The sequence below is a fragment of the Tupaia chinensis genome, unplaced genomic scaffold (assembly GCF_000334495.1).
Source record: "Tupaia chinensis unplaced genomic scaffold, TupChi_1.0 Scaffold000523_1, whole genome shotgun sequence".
NCBI lineage: Eukaryota > Metazoa > Chordata > Mammalia > Scandentia > Tupaiidae > Tupaia > Tupaia belangeri.
In genome coordinates this window covers 491,135-512,756 of record NW_006160036.1, presented here as the reverse complement: position 1 = coordinate 512,756, position 21,622 = coordinate 491,135, and the positions used below count along the sequence as shown (strand labels likewise).

The 21,622-nt window shown below is 44.3% G+C and overlaps 2 protein-coding genes and 1 pseudogene across 4 annotated transcripts in view; 2 read left to right on the top strand and 1 right to left on the bottom strand.

Moving 5' to 3' along the window:
* Nucleotides 1–35: 35 nt before the first annotated feature.
* On the top strand, nucleotides 36–9,927 carry SLC7A6OS (solute carrier family 7 member 6 opposite strand). Its single transcript, XM_006156909.3, has 5 exons — nucleotides 36–251; nucleotides 381–659; nucleotides 5,726–5,932; nucleotides 8,052–8,175; nucleotides 9,157–9,927. Exons 1-5 carry the CDS (start codon nucleotides 60–62, stop codon nucleotides 9,285–9,287), a joined length of 933 nt encoding a protein of 310 aa, XP_006156971.1. The 5' UTR covers nucleotides 36–59; the 3' UTR covers nucleotides 9,288–9,927.
* A 4,739-nt stretch (nucleotides 9,928–14,666) lies between these two features.
* On the top strand, nucleotides 14,667–15,848 carry LOC102484227 (borealin pseudogene; annotated as a pseudogene).
* Nucleotides 14,681–21,622, bottom strand: part of SLC7A6 (solute carrier family 7 member 6) — a 33,263-nt gene continuing 26,321 nt past the window's right edge. For all 3 annotated transcript variants that reach the window (XM_006156907.3, XM_027775092.1, XM_014591025.2), the window contains 4 exons: nucleotides 19,623–19,719; nucleotides 16,915–17,064; nucleotides 16,632–16,815; nucleotides 14,681–16,253 (listed from right to left, as the gene is read on the bottom strand). In XM_006156907.3, the coding sequence (XP_006156969.1) occupies nucleotides 16,159–16,253; nucleotides 16,632–16,815; nucleotides 16,915–17,064; nucleotides 19,623–19,719 (526 nt within the window). In that variant the 3' untranslated portion in view covers nucleotides 14,681–16,158. The remainder of the gene's footprint in view (nucleotides 16,254–16,631; nucleotides 16,816–16,914; nucleotides 17,065–19,622; nucleotides 19,720–21,622) is intronic.

Here is a 21,622-nt window from a genome sequence, read left to right as displayed (position 1 = left end):
GAACTTGGAGGCTTTCCCGTCGCACCCCGCGCGTTCCCACAGTGCTCCACGCCAACGCTATGGAGGCCGGGAGGACTGCGGTGCTCCGAGTGAAGCGGAAGCGCACGTCGGAGCCGGCCGAGGCTCTTGTACTCGCTTGTAAACGCCTCCGGAGTGGTCCGGTTGAATCAGATGCACAGGAGACGCCGGAGGACCTGGAAAGGGCGGCGGAGAATAATGTCTTCCAGTTGGTGGCCACCGTGCGCTCCCAGGTATTGGGTGGGGATGGAGCGGGTGTTGAAAAGATCATGGTGCGCTGTCGGGATAAAACCTTATTTCTGAATCTCCGAGTTCCTCTCAAATACTGTCTTATTCCGGCCCCCTCCTCTGCTGCCCTCCAGGAGGAACCAGTCCAGCCCCTCGTGCGGGCTGCCCTGCGCCCGTCTTTGGGCAGCCAGCAGCGTATCCGCCGCGGTCTTCGCGCGTCGGCTCGAGAGAGCAGGCAGGAAGGCCGCTATCGGGTGGTCTCCAGCCGCCGATCCTCGGGGACCGCCTCGGGCTCCCTGGTGTCCGAGTACCAGCCAAGGAACCTAGAGACCTCTGAGGACGAAGGCTTCCAGCTGTTCGACCTAGTCCACGAGGAAGGAGACGGAGAGGCAGCTGCCATGGACTCCTACAAAGTGAGTACCAACCCAGAGGCGGGCTCTGGGCCCCAGAGCAGCACACAGTTGACAGGCGGTACACAGCTCCCCCTTAGGGATGGATGAGCCCTCCGGCGTAATGGTGTCATTTTACATATTTAGTTATTGGCTCAGTTATTTACAGAGTGATACTGTGTGCTGGGTAATGGATAGCGTGGATATGATAGTGAGAATGTAACATTCAGTTAGAGGCAGAAGCAGTAAACAAATTAAATTTCATATGATGGAAAAGTTTAGAGGGGGCAAACAAAGAAGGAAAACAGTGGTGCCATTTCAGTGAAGAAAATGACATTTGAATTAAGACTTGGAGACGCGAATGGCAGGGCATTATATCTTAGTAGTAGTGAGGCCTTCTAAGCAGAGGAGGTCCAAGTGTCAAGGCCCTGAAGCATAGTTTGGTCTTTGAAAGGTCCTTGTGCCTGAAGTTCAGTGAGCTGGAGAACAGGTAGTAAGGTGTTTGGGGGACCATGCCTGCTAGGCCTGAGCTTATTTGTTGCCTTTCACCCTGTGTGAGATGGGGGAATCACCGGAATAGTGTAGAGAAAGCAGATGGGAAAATTAACCTAGTGTTGTATATTGAGCTAGAGAAAGATTTAAGGCTAGAATGCAAGTCTTCTCATACCTGATTTAATGCTTTTTCCACTATATTACGTTTACTAAGTTCTGTCTGGCTTCCAAAAAACAAGGTCTATTACATGCAGTAAAACCACAGAAATAAAAATTTCTCAGCATAAGGTGTGCCCCCTCTTGATAAACATTTTTCTTGGAACAAAAAACTTATTTAATCGTTTTTGAAGTTTGAGAAATTAAATTTTAATTCAAAATGAATCAGCAAGCAAAAAAATATATAATCACAGTGCTAGTATAAATGGATAGCAATTGGGTACTATCTATAGCATATCTTTCACCAAAACTAATTTCAGACAGACTTGTGAGTTACAAATTTATTTATATATTTTTTGAGAGGTTTTTGCTATAGGGTACGTGCACTCGCCAGAAATTCAGAGACAGAAAGCAAGAAATCACCCTCCAGGGGGATGGCCATACCACAATCTCTTCATTCTCCTCTCGGGATCTTGGGCACGCACGCACATATGCCCGTCGTGAGTTTAAGCCACCGGGTCCGGGACTTGAACCGCAGTCAACTACATAGTTCAGCGACATAGGCATTATGCCAACTGCTGTTCCCACAAATTTTTTTTTTTTTGAGAGAGAGATTTTTGTTATAGGACATGTGTGCTCACCAGAGAGAGACAGAAAGTGAAAAATCACCCACCACCCCCAGGAGGAATGGCCATGCAGCAGTCCCTTCTCCTCCACTCTCCTTTCAGGATTCTGGGCACACATGCACACACACCCAGCATGAGTTTTAATCCCTGGGTCCAGAACTTCAACTGGTCCAGAGTTCAGCAATGTAACCATTACCGTAACTATTACACCATCTGCTGGTTCCTAGTTACAAATTTTACTATTTTTTTTTTCTGGAGAAGTTTTTGCTATAGGATGCATGTGCTTGCCAGAAAGGCAGAGAGAGACAGACAGAAAGTGAGAAATCACCTCCTGGGGGGATGGCCATGCCGCAACCCCTTATCTTCCGTTCTCCTCTCGGGATCTCGGGCACACATGCACAGTTTAAGCCACTGGGTCCAGGACTCAAACTGTGGTCAACTACATGTGAGTCCAGCAACATAACCATTATGCCAACTGCTGGTCCCCCCTAGTTAGAAATTTTTAAAAGCAAGCTAAAGTTCAGTGGAATCAAATCAGTTAAATACGTCATTCAGTTTTGTGAGAGACACTAGTAGATAAACTGATGAAAGATATGAACAAATTTTCCTGTTAAAGCCATACAAGATGCTAAACACATCAGACATGCACAGAATAAGAATAGGAATTTAGACATACTCAAGGTTTTACACCTACTAGACTAGCAAGGAAGAGGTAGTAGATAGCCTTTCTGACAAGACTGTGATTAAAAGGGTACTCAAATGTGGTCATTAAAATTGATGTGGAGGCTGGCAGGTAGCATGGTGGTTAAGGTGATGGACTTCCACATGGGTGACCATGGTTCAAGTCCCAGACCTAGTGGCTTTCTTTCTCATACTCTCTATTTCTCTCTAGTCAAATTAACAACAATAACAATAAAAAATAAAATCATTCTCTTTAAAAAAAAAAAAAAAACTGGACAACAGCATGGCTTTAGATGTTGGGAATCCTAAAAATAGCTTGGGGACCTTTTTTTTTTTTTAAAGATATGGTCTCACTGTATTGCCCATGCTAGCCTTGAACTCAATGATCTTCCTGACTCAGCCCCTGAGTAGCAGGTGCTGCTGTGCTCAGCTCTGGGGCCCATTTTGAAATATGTTTTTTATTATTATTGTTTAGGTCTCAAACCATCTAAAAAATCTAAAGACATTTTTAAAATTAGTTCAGCATTTCTATGCCACTTTATAGTGGGTTTCTTCTTAAATTGACATCATTTCGACGTTAAGCAAATAAGGTAACAGTTTAACAGTAAATTAAAATATTATAGAAGTTCAATTCATTTTATCTAGTATTATATCCTAGGAAGGTAATTCAGAAGACACAAATAGCTATGATATTAACAAAAGCTATCGTTGGTTTACTAGTAATTATCAAGTGCTATGCTAAATACTTGGTATATTTACTTATAATTTAACTTATTTAATCCTCTCGAAAATTGTTAGATACTTTTATCCCCGTTTTTCAAATGCAGGAATTGGCACATTCATTGCAACACTATATATGGAGGCTAAAAATTATATCCAAGAAATTGATAGATACAGCTGTCTGGACTTTTGAAATTGATAACCATGAAGACTGGCAATATGGGAAAATACTTACATGTGTTTAACAGAAAATGCTATATGTAGTATAATTGAAAATATGGGTAAGCATATACATGGACACAGACTTCAAAATAATTTTTATAATGTATGTTAATTATAGGATATTTGGAAAAAGGGAGGAAAATTTATCCATTTATCCATCTAAAAGTAACTGAATTAAAACTAGTCTGTTCACTTCTGAGTATATTTTTTTTTTTCCTTTTTAAAAGGTTTTTGCTATAGGGCGTGTGCGCTCACCGAAAAGACAGAGACAGAGACAGAAAGCGAGAAATCACCCCCCAGGGGGGATGGCCACGCTGCGATCCCTTCTTCTCCGTTCTCCTCTCGGGATCTAGGGCAAGCATGCACATGCACCTGGCATGAATTTTAAGCCACTGGGTCCAGGACTTGAAATGCAGTTGACTACATGATAGTTCAGTGATGTAACCATTATGCCATCTGCTTATCCTGAGTATAAAATTCTTTCTGGCAATTTTCTGTGTTGTTAAGTCATATATTTTAATGACTGCATATTGCTGGACTGAGGGTGGGGACTTGTGAGTTGGAGCCATAACTGTCCTCCTAAACAGCTTTGTGTTTGTGCAAGAGCTTGCACAGGGGCCAGCAGGTGGTGTGGTGGTTAAAGGCACTGGACTCCCACATGTCCTGACCACAGTTCAAGTCCCAGACCTGGAGGCTTGCTTTCTCCCTTTCTCTCTCTCTCTCACTCTCTCACTCTCTCACTTTTTCCCCCTCTGGTCAAATTCAAATAAATAAAGTTAAATTTCAAAAAAATCTAAAAAAAAAAATAAAGAGCTTGCACAAAAACTGAATTGGAACAATGCAAAAAAATTTTCTTAGCCTGTAAGTAATATCATCAGTCTCACTTTGTCTGCCTTGGCCACAGGACACCCCACTTTACCCTGTGTGGCATCTAGTTTGGGCTGTGCAGCCTCCTGTGATGAACCTGAGAGGTGCCCTCTATCCCCCATTTCCAAACTGAGCTGTGCTACTAGGGCACTGGATCACACAGCCCGTTCCCACTGGAGCACATCTTACCTGGGTCAGTTCTAGTCTAGAACATTTGAGCTCTTTTTTTTTTTTTTTTTTTTTTTTTTTTTTTTTTAAGGAATTATTAATTTTATTTACCTTGGGAGTACATGCACTCTCCAGAGAGAGACAGAGAGCAAGAGAGGAAGGGAAAATGAGAAAGCAAGCTGCTAGTTCTGGGACTTAAACTGTGGTTGGCCATATTGAAGTCCAGTGCCCTAACCACACACCACCTGCTGGTTCCCCCATTCAAGCGTTTTAGGCGAGAGATTATTTAGATGATGGGGCCAGCAGGTGGCGTGGCACTGGATTCCAACATGGTCGACTGTGGTTCGAGTCCCAGACCTGGCAGCTTGCTTTCTCTCTCTTGCTCTCTCTCTCTCTCATCAAATTAAAACAGGTGAATGAATGAATAATTTTTTTAAGATATAATATTTCTATAAGAAAGATTATAGATGAATCCACTCCAACTGTGTGATTAAACTCAGTGTCAGGGCAGGCCAGATGATGAGAGATGATAGTGATGGTCATTAGAAATCACCTGCTGTCCTCTATGCAAGGCCACACAAAATGCAGACCAATTTCAGGGTCAGTCATAGAGGTGTTGCTGTAGGCCAGGGAGAATACCATACCAAAGGATTTCAGAGAAGATCTGGAAAAGCAGGTCTAACTCAAAGCTTGGAGGGCAAGACTGTCTCGTTCCTCTGTTCTTCCATTCTCCTCAGGCCAGTCTTTCTATATGCTCTTTGTGTCAACCCAGCACAAAAGAACAAGAGGCTATCTTGTAGGTTTCTATTTCAAAAGAACATTAATTTTACAGATTATTGATTTTTTCAAAAAATATTTAATTTTTATTCATTCATTTATTTTTAATTCGACCAGAGAGAGACACAGAAAGGGAAAGTGAGAAAGGAAGCTGCCAGGTGTGGGACACGAACCATGGTTGGCCTTGTGGGAATGTCCAGCGCCTTAACCACCATGCCACCCACTGGTCCCCCAGATTATTGATTTTTTAAATTTCATAGGTAATTAAGAAGAGACCTGTGGTCAGTCCATGGGGATAAGAATCTTAACCACAACATAGAGACCTGTAGTTGGGATATTATATTTTGGGTCACACATGTATCATCTCTGTTTTTCTTACAGGCAGCTGACCCAGATGTGATCCTCTGCAATTCTGTAGAGTTGATCCGTGAACGATTGACTATATCTGAGAATGGACCAGAAGTGAGGCACCAGGAGGAACAAAAGCAAGATGACTATGTGTATGATATTTACTGCTTGGATATGGCCACTCCTGGATGGATCGAGAACATCCTTTCTGTGCAGCCCTACAGCCAAGATTGGGAGCTGGTAAGGGGGCCTGTGAGGAAAGGCATGAGGTAGGGGCCAGCAGGTAGCATGGTGGTTAAGGTGCTAAACTCCCAGGTGGCTGATCACATTTTGAATTCCAAACCTGGCAGCTTGCTTTCTCACTTTCTATTTCTTTCTGTCTCTGGTGAGTACATGTGTCTTATAGCAAATTAAAAAATAATAATAAATAAAATTAAATATTTTTTTTTCTTTCTTGTTTAGAGAAGTTTCGCTATAGGGCTTGTGCGCTCACCACAGAGACAGACATACAAAGTGAGAAATCACATCCCAAGGGGGGTGGCCATGCCACAATCCCTTCTCCTCCATTCTCCTTTTGGGATTTTGGGAATGTATGCATGCATATGTGCCTGGTGTGTTTTAAGCCACTGGGTCCAGGACTCAAACTATGTTTGACTATGTGGGAGTCCAGTGGTTCCAGTCCATAATGGTGTAACCATTATGCCATCTGCTGGTCCCAAATAATTCTTTTTAAAAACAAAAAGAACTACATGAAGTAGCTTAAGTTCTTTCTCTGGAATCTACATTGTTCTTAGTTATTTTTATCCTTGTTTAAAAAGAAAATATTCATTCTAACTTCCCTTTGGGAACCTTAGGATAGTCTAGGGCATTCTTTTTAGGGAATTCTGGGAAAAACTATCTACATTGATGATTTTCACTGGTTTGTTTTTAATTTTTTGCTATAGGGAGCATGTGTTTGCTGGAGACAGAGAAAGAGAGGGAAAGTAAGAAAGCACACCCCAGGGGAGGCTGGCCATGCTGCAGTCCCTTCTCCTCCATTCTCCTCTTGGGATCTTGGGCAAACACACACATGTGCCCAATGGTTTTTTTTTTTTTGAGTCCATGACCTAACCAACCACACAGGTGGCCATGTGGGACCCAGCTGTCCTAACTGCCATATCATCTGCTGGCCCAGTGATTTTTTTACTCGTAATCTTTTAAAAGGTTTACAACATCATCTTTACTGTTTATAGCTACTTACCCTGAGAGAGAAAAGATGTGTAGGGACTTACAACAAAATAGAGGCAAAATAAAACCAGACTTTAACATGAATGGGAACAAGTTGGGGATTTTTTGTTTTTTGGGTACTTTTTTTAGATTTTTGCTATAAGGCTCGAGCACTCTCCAGCAAGACAGAGACAGAAAGCGAGAAATCATCCCCCAGGAGGGGATGGCTACTCTGCTATCCCTTCTCCTTCATTTTCCTCTCAGGATCTTGGGCACGCATGCACACACGTGCCCGGCATGAGTTTAAGCCACCAGGTCTGGGACTCGAACCGCAGTCAACTACACGGGACTTCAGTGACATAGCCATTACACTAACTGCTGGTCCCTTTAATTCTTTCTTAAAAGAGGAGACAATCTTGGAACTGGCAGTGTGGTTAAGGGCGCTGGACTCCCACATGGCCGACTGTGGTTCAAGTCCTGGACCTGGTGGCTTGCTTTCTCACTCTCTCTCTCTCTCTTTCACTCTATCCCTCTTTGATCAAATTAAAATAGATAAATAAGTGGATAAATAAAGTTAAATAAAATAATTCTTTTAAAAAAAGAGAGAGAAAATCTTGGACGAAGAAAGCTAACATCCTGACACTGTTATTCTTTGATTAATGGGGAAAAGTGGCATGTGCACTCACATTATAAAAGCAGCACTTCATCTTGCACCCACCGTGGATTGTTGTGTGGCCCCTCGGCCTGCCTTCCTGCACCCCTAGTCTTAGTTTTTTGTTCTGATGTTTGGAATTGCTGGTAATCCATATAGTCCCTCTTCCACCTGGCTGCCCTTTGGAAATTAGAAGGCTGCTGACAACCTGGGACTTGCTCAGGGCCATTGCTGCTCTCTACCCTGAAATTCCTTCTAGTACAAATTGCCTGTCCCACTGGGAATGTGGTATCCAGAGCTAGACTCCGGAGAGGGGCTGCTACCTCCCTCTCAGTCTAATTTTATTGCAGTCTCCTCGTGCAGTAGTTACCTTAACTCCTGGAGCCTCTTTTTCACACTACCCCTCACATGACATTTCCTCAGATTGGCATGCTCATAGCTTCCCCAAAGAGCACAACCTTAGTGGTTTTAACTTAGGCTCATGTTTGTTGAGGTGTGCAGGTGAGTGATGATCAACAAACAGAGGACATTTATGAAGATGAAGATGACGAGAACAGTGAGAATAACTGGCGTAACGAGTACCCAGAAGAGGAGGACATCAGTGATGGAGATGAAAATTCCAGAGGTGGGTGGCAGCCCCAGGTCAGGAGGGACTGCTAGGCTCCAAGACTGAGGTGTCGGCAGAATTGGCATGTATGTCTTAACTGGCTTTGCTTCTCTGCCATTGAGCTCCAGCAGCTCAATCACAAGCTGTTGGAACTTTAAGACTCAAAGGCCAGTGTTTCCCTGGGGACTGCTGTGGATATACTGTTGGTCAAGCCTGAGCTCAAATCTTGTAGTTCTATAGTCACCTAACTATGGTCTTAAAGCTACTTCACCTCGCTGAGCCTCATTTTTCTCTCCATAAAATGAGATAATACTGTACTGACTTTTAATAGTCGAGACTAGTAAAATATGAGAAGGGCTTCAAAAAGTTCACAGAAAATGTATATTATGGAAAAAACTATACATTGATCTCAATTTTTTACACCAGGATCAGCTTGTACTTTAATTCCATTTTTTCATCAACTTTGTGAAGTTCCCTATATCCAGTTTATTGTCCCTTTCCCTGCTCCAGTCAAGAAAGTACTGGAGAGGCTTGCTTGTGGAAATAAGTCCAAGGTTTTCACAAGTCAGCTACCTAACATCTTAAGAAACTGCTACATGTACAACTGTTCTGAGAAAGATGCAGCAGAAAGATATGGTACCTGGGGAAAAGGGATGAAAAGATACTCTGGCAACACAGTTCCTTCGGTGACTAGCATCTAAGTGCCAACAGAAGGAATTTCATGGTGTTCTCTGATAACAGAGGAACAGCTGAACAATAGAATATATTGAGGAAATGACAGTGATGTGTTAGAAAGGGTAAAGTTACAAAATTTTTATTTTCAACATGACTATAACTGTTAAAAAAAATTTATACTTGAGAGATGTGATAAAACACTTCAGTGTTAAGGAACATAGTTCAGATAGTAGGAATATGATTGCATTTTTAAAAATTGTTCTATATTCTACATTTTCTAGAAAACCATGTAGTTAAGAGTCTATTCTTGGTCTTCCATTCTAGGCTCTGATGAATACAACAGTCTCAGTGAAGAGGAAAGTGGCTGTAGCAGACAATGCATGTGGAGCAAATACCCCCTGGATGTACAGAAGGAGTTTGGCTATGACAACCCCCATGACCTAGATTCAGACTGATAGTCTTGTGATAGCCATGAGATTCTGCACAGCCCTTGGGGGCTCTGTGACTACAGCATCAGCTGCCCTAGTGACATTCTCTTAGATTTCCTAGCTTAATGTGTGGAGGAAGCAGCATATCAAACAGTACCGTCTCATCACAGGGAAAACTATGCTAAGGAAATGGGTCTTTCCCACTAAAAGTAGGGCCTGAATCAAAAGTGACCCTGTAGTCTTTTAAAAAATGCTGTATAAAGGAAGGTTTGTTTAGCTTCTTGGCCCAGGCAGTTTTCCTGGTGTTCCAAGTCTCCTAGCTAAAGCCATACGGGTAGCAGAGAGGTTATTTCACCAGGAATACAGTTCTGCTTTCCCCATACTACCAGGCTGCCTGCCTCTAGTAAAACCTGTTCTTTTCGATAGAGGGAATGTGGAAGGGCTATAGTGGGGCCCTTGTAGCAGCACAGACTGGACAGTAATGGCCATTAGGGCAGGAAGTAGAATCTGAGCTGTGGAAGATTTTAGCTCACAGCTACCTCCGCTTTCCTGCTTCTGGACTCTGATGATGGTTGTAAAGATTGTTGTCATCCTTTGGCAGTAGTGCCCAGGGACAGAATGAATATGAATGTGACACTACTTGTTTAATAAAAACTAACTCTTACCATGGAAGAAAGTCACTCCTTTAAAACCTTATAAATCTGCCCCAGTCACAGTGGCACAGGCAGTGAGGCACAATTCACGATACTGGATCTACATGAGAAGGCCAAGGGTTTGGTGACAGCTGGACCCACAGGTGTGCCCATGATCCTGGGTGGCCAGAAGGCATCCCCCATGACAAGACACTGTAGGGGACCCTGTCTGTCTTTCTCTTCCTCTTTCGTGGAAAGAAAAAAAAAAAGTCTTTAAAAAAGATTTTAAGAGATTTCAAAAGATCTTAGTTCATGGACCAGCAGTTAGTGAAATGGCTATGTCACTGGACTCCCACATAGTGGACCGCGGTTTGAGTCCCAGACCCGGTGGCTTAAACTCATGCCAGGTGCATGTGCGTGCGTGCCCAAGATCCCGAGAGGAGAATGGAGGAGAAGGGATTGCAGCATGGCCATCCCCCCTAGGGGGTGATTTCTCGCTTTCTGTCTCTCTCTCTCTCTCTCTCTGTCGAGTGCACGTGCCCTATAGCAAAAACCTCTCCAAAAAAAAAAATCTTAGTTCAGATTTTAGTGTATGCACCCACCAAAGAGGTAGAGGGAAAAGTACCCCCAGAATGAGGTATAGTCATGCCACAACCCCTTTTACCATTTCTCCATCTTGTTGAGACTGTGGGCACGCATGCACATGTGCCCAGATCATTCCAGATGTCTTGACTGCTGGGGCCAGGACCCAAACTGGCCAACCATATGTGATCCAGCTCACTCAGCCATTAGGCTACAGGCCAGTCTAAACATTTTTTTTCAACTCTGAGTATCTTAAGTGTTTCCCAGTGTACTTCCCTCGCATGCAGGCATACACACACAAAATGAGAGAATAGTGAGGAAGTCGAGAAACAACCTTAGACACGAAGGACTGGAGTGAGGAAAAAGCATAGCCTACACTTGGAGAAATGTTAACTATTCACAGCACTCACCAGAAACTACTTGTAACAAGACCCAATTTTGTACCAGAACTCGGATCTTGTAAGCCAACTCTCCTTCCTCCTTACTACTTTTCAAACTGCAGCTGCCTTAACTAGCTGAGTTGACATTCTTCTAGTATAACATTATCCAGTAGAACTTCCTGCAGTGATGAATGGGCCCTACACTTACACTGTACAACAGCAGCCACGAGACGTGACTATTTGGCACCTGAAGGTTTTGTTTTAAATTTGCTAGAGGGCATGTGCACTAGAGAGAGACAGAGAAAGAGAAATCACACCAATAGGGCCTGGCCAAGCCACAGTCCCTTTTTTTGGGTGGGAAGGGGTAGTTTTTGCTATAGGGCACATGTGCTCACCAGAAAGAGAAAGAGAGAAGGCAAGAAATCCCCTCCCAGGGGGGGATGGCCATGCCACAATCCTGTCTCCATTCTCAGGATCTTGGGCATGTACATACACACACTCACCATGAGTGTAAGCCACCGGGTCCGGGACTCGAACTGCGGTCAACTACATGGGAATCCAGTGATATAGCCGTTAGGCCATCTGCTGTTCCCAAGCCACAGTTTCTTTATTTCTCCTCTTGGGATTTTGGGCATGCACACACACACCTGTCATTTTTAAAAAATATTTGTTTAATTTTTTTTTGTTCTTATATTTTAATTCTGAAGAAAGAGATAGAAAGTGAGAGAGCAAGCCACCAGGTCAGAGACTTGAACTGTGGTCAGCTATGTGGAAGTCCAGCATCTTAACCACCATGCCACCTGCCAGCCCCCCTGGCATGTTTTTTTCAAACTGCTGGGTCTGGGACTCAAACTGCACAGTCAGCCATGATGGATCTGACTGCCTTATAACAATCACTATGCCACTGTTGGGTCCAAACTTGAGTTTTAATTTCATTTCATTTTAACTAGCTACTCATGGCTAGTAGCTATGACAGAGTACAGCACAGGTCTAGGGAAACAGCACACAAAACAAACCTTCAATTTTAGATATCCCCTTTAGCCCTGTGACAGTTTGTTTCTGACTCATTATCACATGGGAAAGTAAATTACTCAGGGAGATGCCTTTTTCCCATCTCTTACAATTTAAAAAAAAAAAACTTTATTTAATTTATTCATTCATTTATTTTAATTTGACCAGAAAGAGAGAAAGTGAGAAAGCAAGCCGACGGGTCTGGGATTTGAACCACGGTCAGCCATATGGGAGTGCCCAGCACCTTAACCACCACGCCACCCGCTGGTCCCCCTCTTTTATAATTTTTTAAACATTGCTACTTCTCTATCCTACCTCCACACATTAAATGCTGTGTATTCAGACCTCACTATTACAGCTAATTATCCAACAAACAATTCATTTTCCCATCCTAAGTATCCACAAAGGTGCAATTCAGTGTTGCAAATACAGGCAACAATTTATATGTCTAATACTAAACTCCTGTAGTCATAGAAACGAAGGATTAAAAACCACTCTATGTCATTATAATATGCTCACTGCTGTTTATGTACTCGTTAAGTTTTGCCAACATTAAAAAGCTGACAACTTCACAAACTGTACCTACTGCAAAAGGGATTAATGCACCAGAAGAAGGATTTAAGGAGACAAAACAACAAAGACCTGGCAGAAATTAATTCCACCATGAAGCTTGAGTGCTGTAGGGAGTCTCTGGCTTCCTTCCCGCAGAAAGGTTCCTGAGAGAAGTCTGTATCCAGCACAGAGGGGAAGAATGCTGTCACCTTCCCATAATGAGCTGAGGATGACATGGCTCACTAAGCAAGTACTAGGGCACCTGGAGTGTGAGGCCCCGGCCTTCCAAAGAAGCCACTGGGGGGCAGCAAATTCCTGGCATTAGCTGGTTATTGAGTGGAGAAGGCTAAACCCAGCATCAGGGATCCTCAAAACAAGCACACACTGCTTAAAGGATTAGCTCCAGAGGAGCCCTGGGACAGGTGCCAGCTTGGCTCAGACAGAAATCATGTTTATATAGTTTAGGCAAGTCAGCCTTTGCACAAGACTCCCTGTTGTCAGGCAGGAATTTGCTGTATAAATCCCCAACTCATGACAATAGGAATGTCCCCCCACTGGTCTCAGATATGTGCCCTAAACCAAAGGCAACTGTGACTGTGACCATGCTCCCCGAAATCTTTATTGAGCAAGTATATGACCAAGGTTACGTCCTTGTCTGCTACTGCGTTTGGTGGAGAATAATGGTCAAAAAGGACACCACCTCACAGTTCTTGTCTTCGCTGCTGACCAATTCCAAACCTAAGGACAAGAAGCCCACAGGGTATGCCAAGCCAGCAGGCTCTTCTGGGCCCAGGATCACAATGTCTGGAGGACTCACAGAAGGGTTGTCTGAACCAATGCAGCCATCCTGCACATGAAGGAAAATCCATCAGGCCAAACCTGCCACTCTAGCCTGGCCTGGGTGCTGAGACCAGTCTGAGCACCAGAGTAGTTGCTTCCAGGCTGCTAAGGAACCAGACTGAGGTTGAAACAGCTTTTGTCCCAGAGTCTTCATTGATCCTCCACAGGAAGAAAACTGAAGTCCCCATGAGTACTAAGCTCTTCCTGAGACTTCAGGCCCACCAGGGGAGGCAGGCAGGAGAGAGGTGAGGAATGCACTATCCCAATGACCCACACCAAGGCAGCACGGAGTGTAAACGAAGCCTGGTGCCAGGGACAGAAGAGGAGGATGCAGCCTGGTGTGAGGTTTGCAGAAAAAAATGACCATTTCTAGCACCAGGGTGGCTTGCTTGGGTCTGCACAGCAGTCCCTCATGCAGGCCCTTACAGAGAGGACAAGCTACGTGATGACTTGGATCCATGAGATATTCTCCAAGCCACGGGGCTGAAAGAATCCAGGTGATCTGCCTGAATTCCAGAACGGTTTCAGCCCTCTTGAAGTTCGTACCAGAAACCCAGAGATTTACTTTCTATCAACTGGAAGAAAGACCTAAAGTCTCAAATAAAAGGATTATCCTTTAAAATAGCCATATTACCAGACATCTGACTCATGAATTCATTTACTTGGCCTTGCTAGACCTGAGCCAGGTGCTTGTAACATGTAACCTACCCAAAGTGTAGCAGGTACAGGAGTAGAAAGAAAAAGGTTACCTTTGCAGGTAAGATTCAACAGAAGATTGTGCTAAACTGAGCATAAAAGCTGTGGTCAGAATCTGACCCACCACCAGAGATACCAGGGAGGGCAGAAGGACTCAGTTTTATGATTTTTTTTTTTTTTTAATTTGCTACAGGGCATGTGTGCTTGCCAGGGAGGGGGAAAGCGAGAGGGAAAGTGAGAAAGCACCCCTCGTTGAGGCATGGTCACACCACAGTCCCTTCTCCATTTCTTCTCTTGGGATTTCTGGGCACACACACACACACCCACAAACACACGTACCTAGGTTGTTTTTGTTGTTGTTGTTTTTCCAAGCTGCCAGGTCCAGGACTCAAACCACACATCCATGTAGAATCCAGCCTCCTTAACCACCATGCTGCCAGCTGGCTCTAGTACTTTGAATTTTTAAATACAATTAACCTATAGCATCCTATAGGTGAATTAACACTAATGCTTGGCTAGAATCGGTGTTCTGGATTAAATAATATCAAAAAATAATGGAGTACAGGAGTGAATTTGGTGGCAGTGGTGGCCTGTCTGGTTCACAGCAGAGCTACCCACCTTCATTTGGAGCAATGAGGTTTTTCTCAGACCTCCAATGACCTACACCAACACAGCACGGAATGTACACAAATTCTGGTGCTTTGGGACCACTGCCTCCACCAAAGTGCCATGGCTCCACTTAGGAAGGATGGCATTTGGGTGGCCAAGACCAACTTGTTAGGGGAACAGGAAGTTCAGCTCCTTTTTTTAAGGACTACAACCATGAAGTGCAAATTTGATCCAAGCAAATTCAGACAGGTCAAACTTCTCACAGTGGATAACCTGTACAACACCAAGATCCTGCAGCTCCCCAAGGCACTGTGCAAGTTGAACTGGCTCGACTATTTCACCCTTGGAGGAAACAAACAGGCCCTGGAACAGGCAGCAACAGCTGACATGAATATCATAAAAACAAACTAACAGCAGAAGCTATTCAGACACACCTGAAATTTGCCAAAACACAAAAAGTAATATGAGTAAATGAAATGGTAACGAGAGAAGAAGAAAATAAACATAAAAATCTTCAAACTTCAAGAGTCAGACTCTTTTCCATCCAAAAAGAGAACCCAGTTCAGATATGGAAAAAGCAAAAGGTCAAGCCATTACAACACTGGTACCCCAGCTGTGGGCTAACTGGAGCTGTCTAGGGTGAAACCAACACCAGGTTTGACATGCTAGGCTTGATTCGAGGTATACTCCAGGAGCAAGAGAGCATAATGGCAGTCCTTTTGCTGACAGCAGAGGTCTTCCTTGCTGTGCCAGTGAGCAGCATAGGGTGGATACAATTACTGGACAGTGACTTGCTGAGGATCAGGTGGATCCGGAGGTCTTGAGAAACATTAAGAAGCTCTCTAGCCATCTTGCCCAAATCTACAGCAGCATATGGACCCACAAGTGAGAAGCCAAACTTGACAGCATAGCCCTTCAATGGGCACTTCTGGGACCCTGAAGTGATTTCTTCCCTGCAGGCTGATTGATTGTTGAGCGTGAAGTTCCAGAGCAGGGAACAGTGATCCTCTTGGAGTATTCAGGAAGCAGGAGATACACTGTTCCAACATCAGTTAAATGAAGCTTTGCTGTTCATGCTTCACCCAACCAAAAAATAACAATAATGGAATACAACCCTCTCTCCAGGGAAGGATTCTAAGCCAGAGAATGCAATGGTAGCCTTTTACATCTCTAAAGCCAGGTGCTTTGACCTGGTCAGGGGAAAACCTCCCATAAAGCAGCTCTTCTGGAAAAACCCCTGGTTCAAACCTCAAATACCAAATTCAAAAACCACTAGCCATAGTTATCACTGTCTCTTTCCCCACTGCAATTTACCAAGCAAGTATTCATAGGAGTTGTATCTACTCACCAGGAGCAAAATGACCATTCCCCTGTTCCCCAACCTACCCTCACCCTTGGAAGTCCTCAGCTTCAGGCTGGCCCCAGACCCTAAGTCTCCTCCCATAGCTTACCAATGGGAGCATTGGCCCTGAGTCCCCTTTTATAATACAGGTCAACAGGCTCCAGTAGGGGGGGGGGGTGGGTCACACAGTCTTATTATCTGGACTTTGGTGGCTGTGCCAGCCTTCTGGGCCTCAGGGAGGTCACTTCTGGCCTCTAGTCAGTTTTCCTCTCAACCTTTCTCTCTTCAGCTACATCTAGCTCAGTCAGGACACAAAAGCAAAGCTGCTGGATGATTCTGGTGATAGCAGCTAAAGGAAAATAGAAAAACACAGGATTTAGCAAACACAGTGACAACCCCAACCTGAATACCACAAGACCGACTGGAGCACATCTGTGGCTCCCTCCCCACCTGTCATTCCCAACAAGCCCCACTGTCCTCCATCCCTTGCCCAATCGGAGTCTGAAGCATGACTCCTTGTCTGCCCAGGTGGACTGCACTGCTAGGAGCTAATGCTTAACCGTCCAAACACTAAGGTTAGGACTATAATGATCATGTCAAGATCAAAAGGAAAATCATGGGGCAGCCAGGTCTCATGGCCTCCACAAAGTATGGGGGAAAGCTATTAGCCACCATCCACACATACATACACCCATATCCACTAAGTGATGGACAAAGAGAGGCTTACCCAGGACATTCCGAATGAAGAGTGGCCTCCGGGACTCTGGCAGGTAAACACCCAAGAAGTAGACAGGGACCCCAGAGAGGGCAATCCCGATGCCGATGAGAGAATTGATGGTGTCACTGAAGAGGGGCACAATCACCAGAAATACAGAACATATGCAGAACACGATGGGAAAAAACAGGCTCAGCTGAAAGAAGAAAGTAGGGTGGAATGAGAAAACAAGGCAGGGGCAAGAGGACACCACAGGGAAAAGGCATAACCTCCTAGTCTACCCAGAACTTCTGACCTTGAGGGGCCGGGGCCGGTCTGGCTCCTTCCAGCGAAGGTAGAGCTGTCCAACAACAGACAGGCCTACGAAGAACCAGTAGCTGAAGCTGAAGTAGTTGATGAGCAGGAAAACATCCTCCACAGTGAGGTAGATGAGTGTCATAGTGCACTGTTGGGGAGGGAGAACACTGTCACCATGGCCTACCCCGGGAGACCGCACCATCTAACAGTGCCACATCTGATACCTTTACCAGACTGCCTCCAGTACTTTTTCAGTGACCCTCTGGCATTAGACAGGTCCTTTCTCCCCATGATCCTTCAAGGTGGCATCTCTCCCTCTTCTATTGGGGCTTCTCCTGCACCCAATGCCTCCCTTCTCTTTGCAAGCACTTCAGTAACAAGTCAGAGTCCTTTCCCCTTCTGATGGCAGACAGTGAGGCCTTCTAACCCTGTGCAGAATTCACACTGTACCCTAGGGAAGTGCTCAGAGCTGGATCTTGACTACCTGGCATATAAATGAGGGAAATACTTCCAGAACTATCTCACTGTCCTGGAACTTTAGAAATGCAGATTCGCAAGACAAATCCACACTGATGGAGAGGTGTGACAGAATTTCCCTCTGGAACAAAAGAATCCTAGAGTTCAGGGGTCAGGGACTAGAGTCCTAGAACAAGGTCAGATTTGCTTAAGCTTCAAAGCGAATCATCAATAGAATTCCCCTACCTGTCTTTTCATCCCCAGCTATCAACAAAGGATTTAAAACAAAGGGAGCCCATTCTGCAGAGACAGGGGAGGGAAGGATTTAAAACAAAGAGAGGCCATTCTGCAGAGACAGGGAAAGACACTGTTTTAAGAGGAGAAAAGAGGGGGCCCAGCAGCTTGCTTTCTTACTTAGCCTCAATCTCTCACTCTGTCCCTCTCTGGTCAAATTAAAATAAATATATAAAAGTTAAATAAAATAATTTTTAAAATAAATCAATAAAGAGGAGAAAAGTGAAGTGAAAGATAGCTAACTTAAAAGACATCAGATCTCTCCTAAATTTATAATTTGACACTGTCCCAAACAAAATATTGGGAGGATTTTTCAGGTTTGTTTGTTTGTTTGTTTGTTTTGAGAAAACAATACCAAAGGTCATCAAGACAAATAAACAAATGTGAAAATGATCAGAAAAATCCTGGGAGAAAAAAAATACAGTGAACAACCCCTCATTCCCTCTGTAGTTCTCAGATAGTAGATATAAAGCTAAAGTAATGGGACTTGATACTGATGAAGAGAAGTAGTTAAAATGATACATCTAAGGGACATACAACTGAACCTGGCACTTATTAAGCACCCTAAAAGTTGGCTACTATTATTTTTGTATGAAAAGTTTGCAGGACCAGGAGATGCCTTAATGGTTACATTGCTAGACTCCCACATAGTCGACTGCAGTTCAAGTTCCAGATCCAGATGCTTAAAACTCACGCTGGTACCTGTGCTTGAGTGCCCAAAATCCCAAGAAGAGAATGGAGGAGAAGGGACTGAGGCATGGCTATCTCTCCAGGGGTGATTTCTCTCTTTCTATCTCTCTGTCTCTGGCGAGCACACATGCCCTATTGCAAAAATCTCTCTCTCTCTTTTTTTTTTGGAGAAGTTTTTGCTATAGGGCGCGTGCACCCGCCAGAGACAGAAAGCAAGAAATCACCCTCCGGAGGGGATGCCCACGCCACCCTTCTCCTCCATTCTCTTGGGAGCTTGGGGACGTAGGCACACGTGCCCAGCGTGAGTTTAAGCCACCCAGTCCGGGACTCAAACCGCAGTCGACTACACGGGAGTCCAGCGACATAGCTATTATGCCAACTGTTGGTCCCTAGCAAAAATCTCTCTTAAAAAAAAAAGTTTGCAAACTAAAAAATTTGATTCTTCAATAAATGATATTGGTATGACATGCTAGTCATTCAAGAAAAAAATTCCTCACCTTAATACAACTAAATATAAACTAGAGATAAATCCAAAACTTTAGCTTAAGTAATAAAACCAGAAAATATTAATAGATGAAAAGAAGAAAAGAAAAAAATTGTTTTTCAAATCTTGTTTCTTTTTATTTCTTTTTTTTTTTTGGAGAGGTTTTTGCTATAGGGCGCGTGCGCTCGCCAGACAGACAGAGACAGAGAGACAGAAAGCGAGAAATCACCCCCCAGGGGGGATGGTCACGCTGCAATCCCTTCTCCTCCATTCTCCTCTCAGGATCTTGGGCATCCACGCACACACACCCGGCGTGAGTTTTAAGCCACCGGGTCCGGGATGCAAACCACAGTCGACTACATGGGAGTCCAGAGACATAGCCATTACGCTAACTGCTGGTTCCCAAGAGGTTTTGTTTTGTTTTGTTTTGTTTTTTAATGTTTTTCAAATCTTGAAGCAAGGTCTTTCTCAGGGTTTCTGCTATATATATAAGGGGAGGTCTTCAAAAAGTTTGAAGGGGCCAGCAAGTGGCGTGGTGGGTCGACCATGTGGGAATCCAGTCCTCAATCACAACAAATAAATAAATAAATGCTTTTAAAAATTAAAAGTTTGTGGAAAATGCTTATTAAGAAAAAATTGCATGAATTAAAAAATGTTTTGAATCAAAATAACTTGTACTTTAATTCCATTTTCCATGTACTTTTTGAAGTCCCCATAATGCAAATTAGAAGGAGCACTACACAGGTAGGTCCAAGCCCCACCACTTCCCAACTAGCACTTACATTGAACAATAAAGCTGGGATGGGTGTAAAACGTTCAACGTGGATCATGGACAGAAGGTCCGGGAGGTGGCCCTCACGGGAGCCCACAAAAAACAATCTGGAGGGACAAGAAATATGTCAGCGGCATCCTTTTACTCAGCCATACAGTCATACTCCTCACTCAGACAAAGTAGGCTCAGAGACCCAGAAAAAAGCAGTCTCTCAGGAACATCTCATACCCTCTATGCATGCCCAGCCCAACCTACCCATTTACCCACAGATGTCTCCACCCTCCTCAACCATGGGCACTCAGAAATGTCCTTCCTCACCATTACCCCTGGATAAGCCCAGGCTCTCAGCTTGAGAACCCACCATCACTCAGACACTCCCACTTCTCTCAACCACAGTTACTGCACCATTATTTGACAGATACCTCATCCTATCATCACCCACTGACACTCCAATTCATCTAACCATGCATACCCTACTCTCCATCCCATACATTTACAGCCAGCAGAAGAGCTTTTTAAAGTCAGCCAGGGGGTGACAAGCAGGTGGCGTAGTGGTTAAAGTGCTGGCCTCCCACATAGCTGATTGCAGTTCAAGTCCTGAACCTTGTAGTGTAAAAACACTTTGGGTGTGTGTGAGTGTGCATACATGCCCAAAATCCTGAGAGGAGAAGGGATTATCTACGTTATAATCATCCCCATTCTGGGGGGTGATTTCTCACTTTCCCTCTTACTCTCTGTCTACCTCTCATGAGCACATGCACCCTAGGGCAAAAACCTAAAAAAAAAAAAAAAAGAAAGGCAGCCAGGGCCCAGCCAGTGGCAGAGTGGTTAAGGTAGCTGGATCTCATAAAGCTGACTGTGCAATTTGAGTCCAGGACCCAACAGCTTGGAAAACACAATGGATATGTGTATGTACATGCCAAAAAATCTCAAGAAGAAAATGAAGAAGGGATTATGGCATGGCCTTCCCCTCTGGGGGGAAGGGGGTGTTCCTCACTTTCCCTCTGTTTCTGTCTCTTTGTCTTTCCAGCAAATGTACATGCCCTAAAGCAAATTAAAAATAAATAAACAAAATAAAAAAGGCAGCCAGATGTGTTTATGCCCTCCACATATCTTTCCCAAGCTTCTGATGTATGATAGGCCATGGAGAGTCTCAGGGGGGTTTCAAAGAGACAACTCTAAAACCACAGTTTCCTCTCTGTATCTAAAGAGTTCTGACTGGGAAAAAGAACAGTGGAAAAATGAAATGTCACCTTGGGTAGTCAGTAGCACTTACTAGGATTGAGGGCAAGCTGGGGAAATGCAAAGTTTTGCAAGAGTGGAGCACACCTGGGGTGGGAAGAGTTAGAGTTTGCCGGAATGAGTGGGTACATGGCAACTCAGCATGTGCAAAGGCCAGAGAGAGTTGGAAGTGTGAAGAAGCTTGGCCTTATTGAAGGTTAATGCTACAACACCTACAGTCCCCGGAGAAAGCGTGTGAGGAAAGGTGTTAGGAAGAACCTGCATATAAGACCATGCTGCGCAGTCTGAACAGACACTGGGAGCCAGCTGTGGCTTTGAAGTAAGGGCCTGGCAGGATTTGATGCCTGAAACTGGTGGCACCATGGAGGCCGCACTCAAGCAGGGAGAGGTTAGAATAGGGAGGAGGCCGGACAAGAAGGTCACTCACAACTATCCCATAGAAGAGGAGGTCAGAATAAGGAGGGGGCACCCTGGCCAAGGAAGGAAATGACAGATACGACAACCTCAATCAAATTTTTGTTCCAAGCACTTCAGTAACATGCCAGACTGATGGCAGGCACTGAGGAACTCCTCACTTCAATACACCAGCCTCAACGTGTACCACACTGTGCCCTAGGGAGGTTCTTAGACCTGGTACTTAGAACTTAGACCAATGACCTGGCTCACAAATGGGGAAAATGCCTCCAGAACCTGTATGTTGTGGGTATGTTTATGTGTGTGTGTGCACGTGTACACACATAGGTGCATGCACATGCATGTACATGTTTG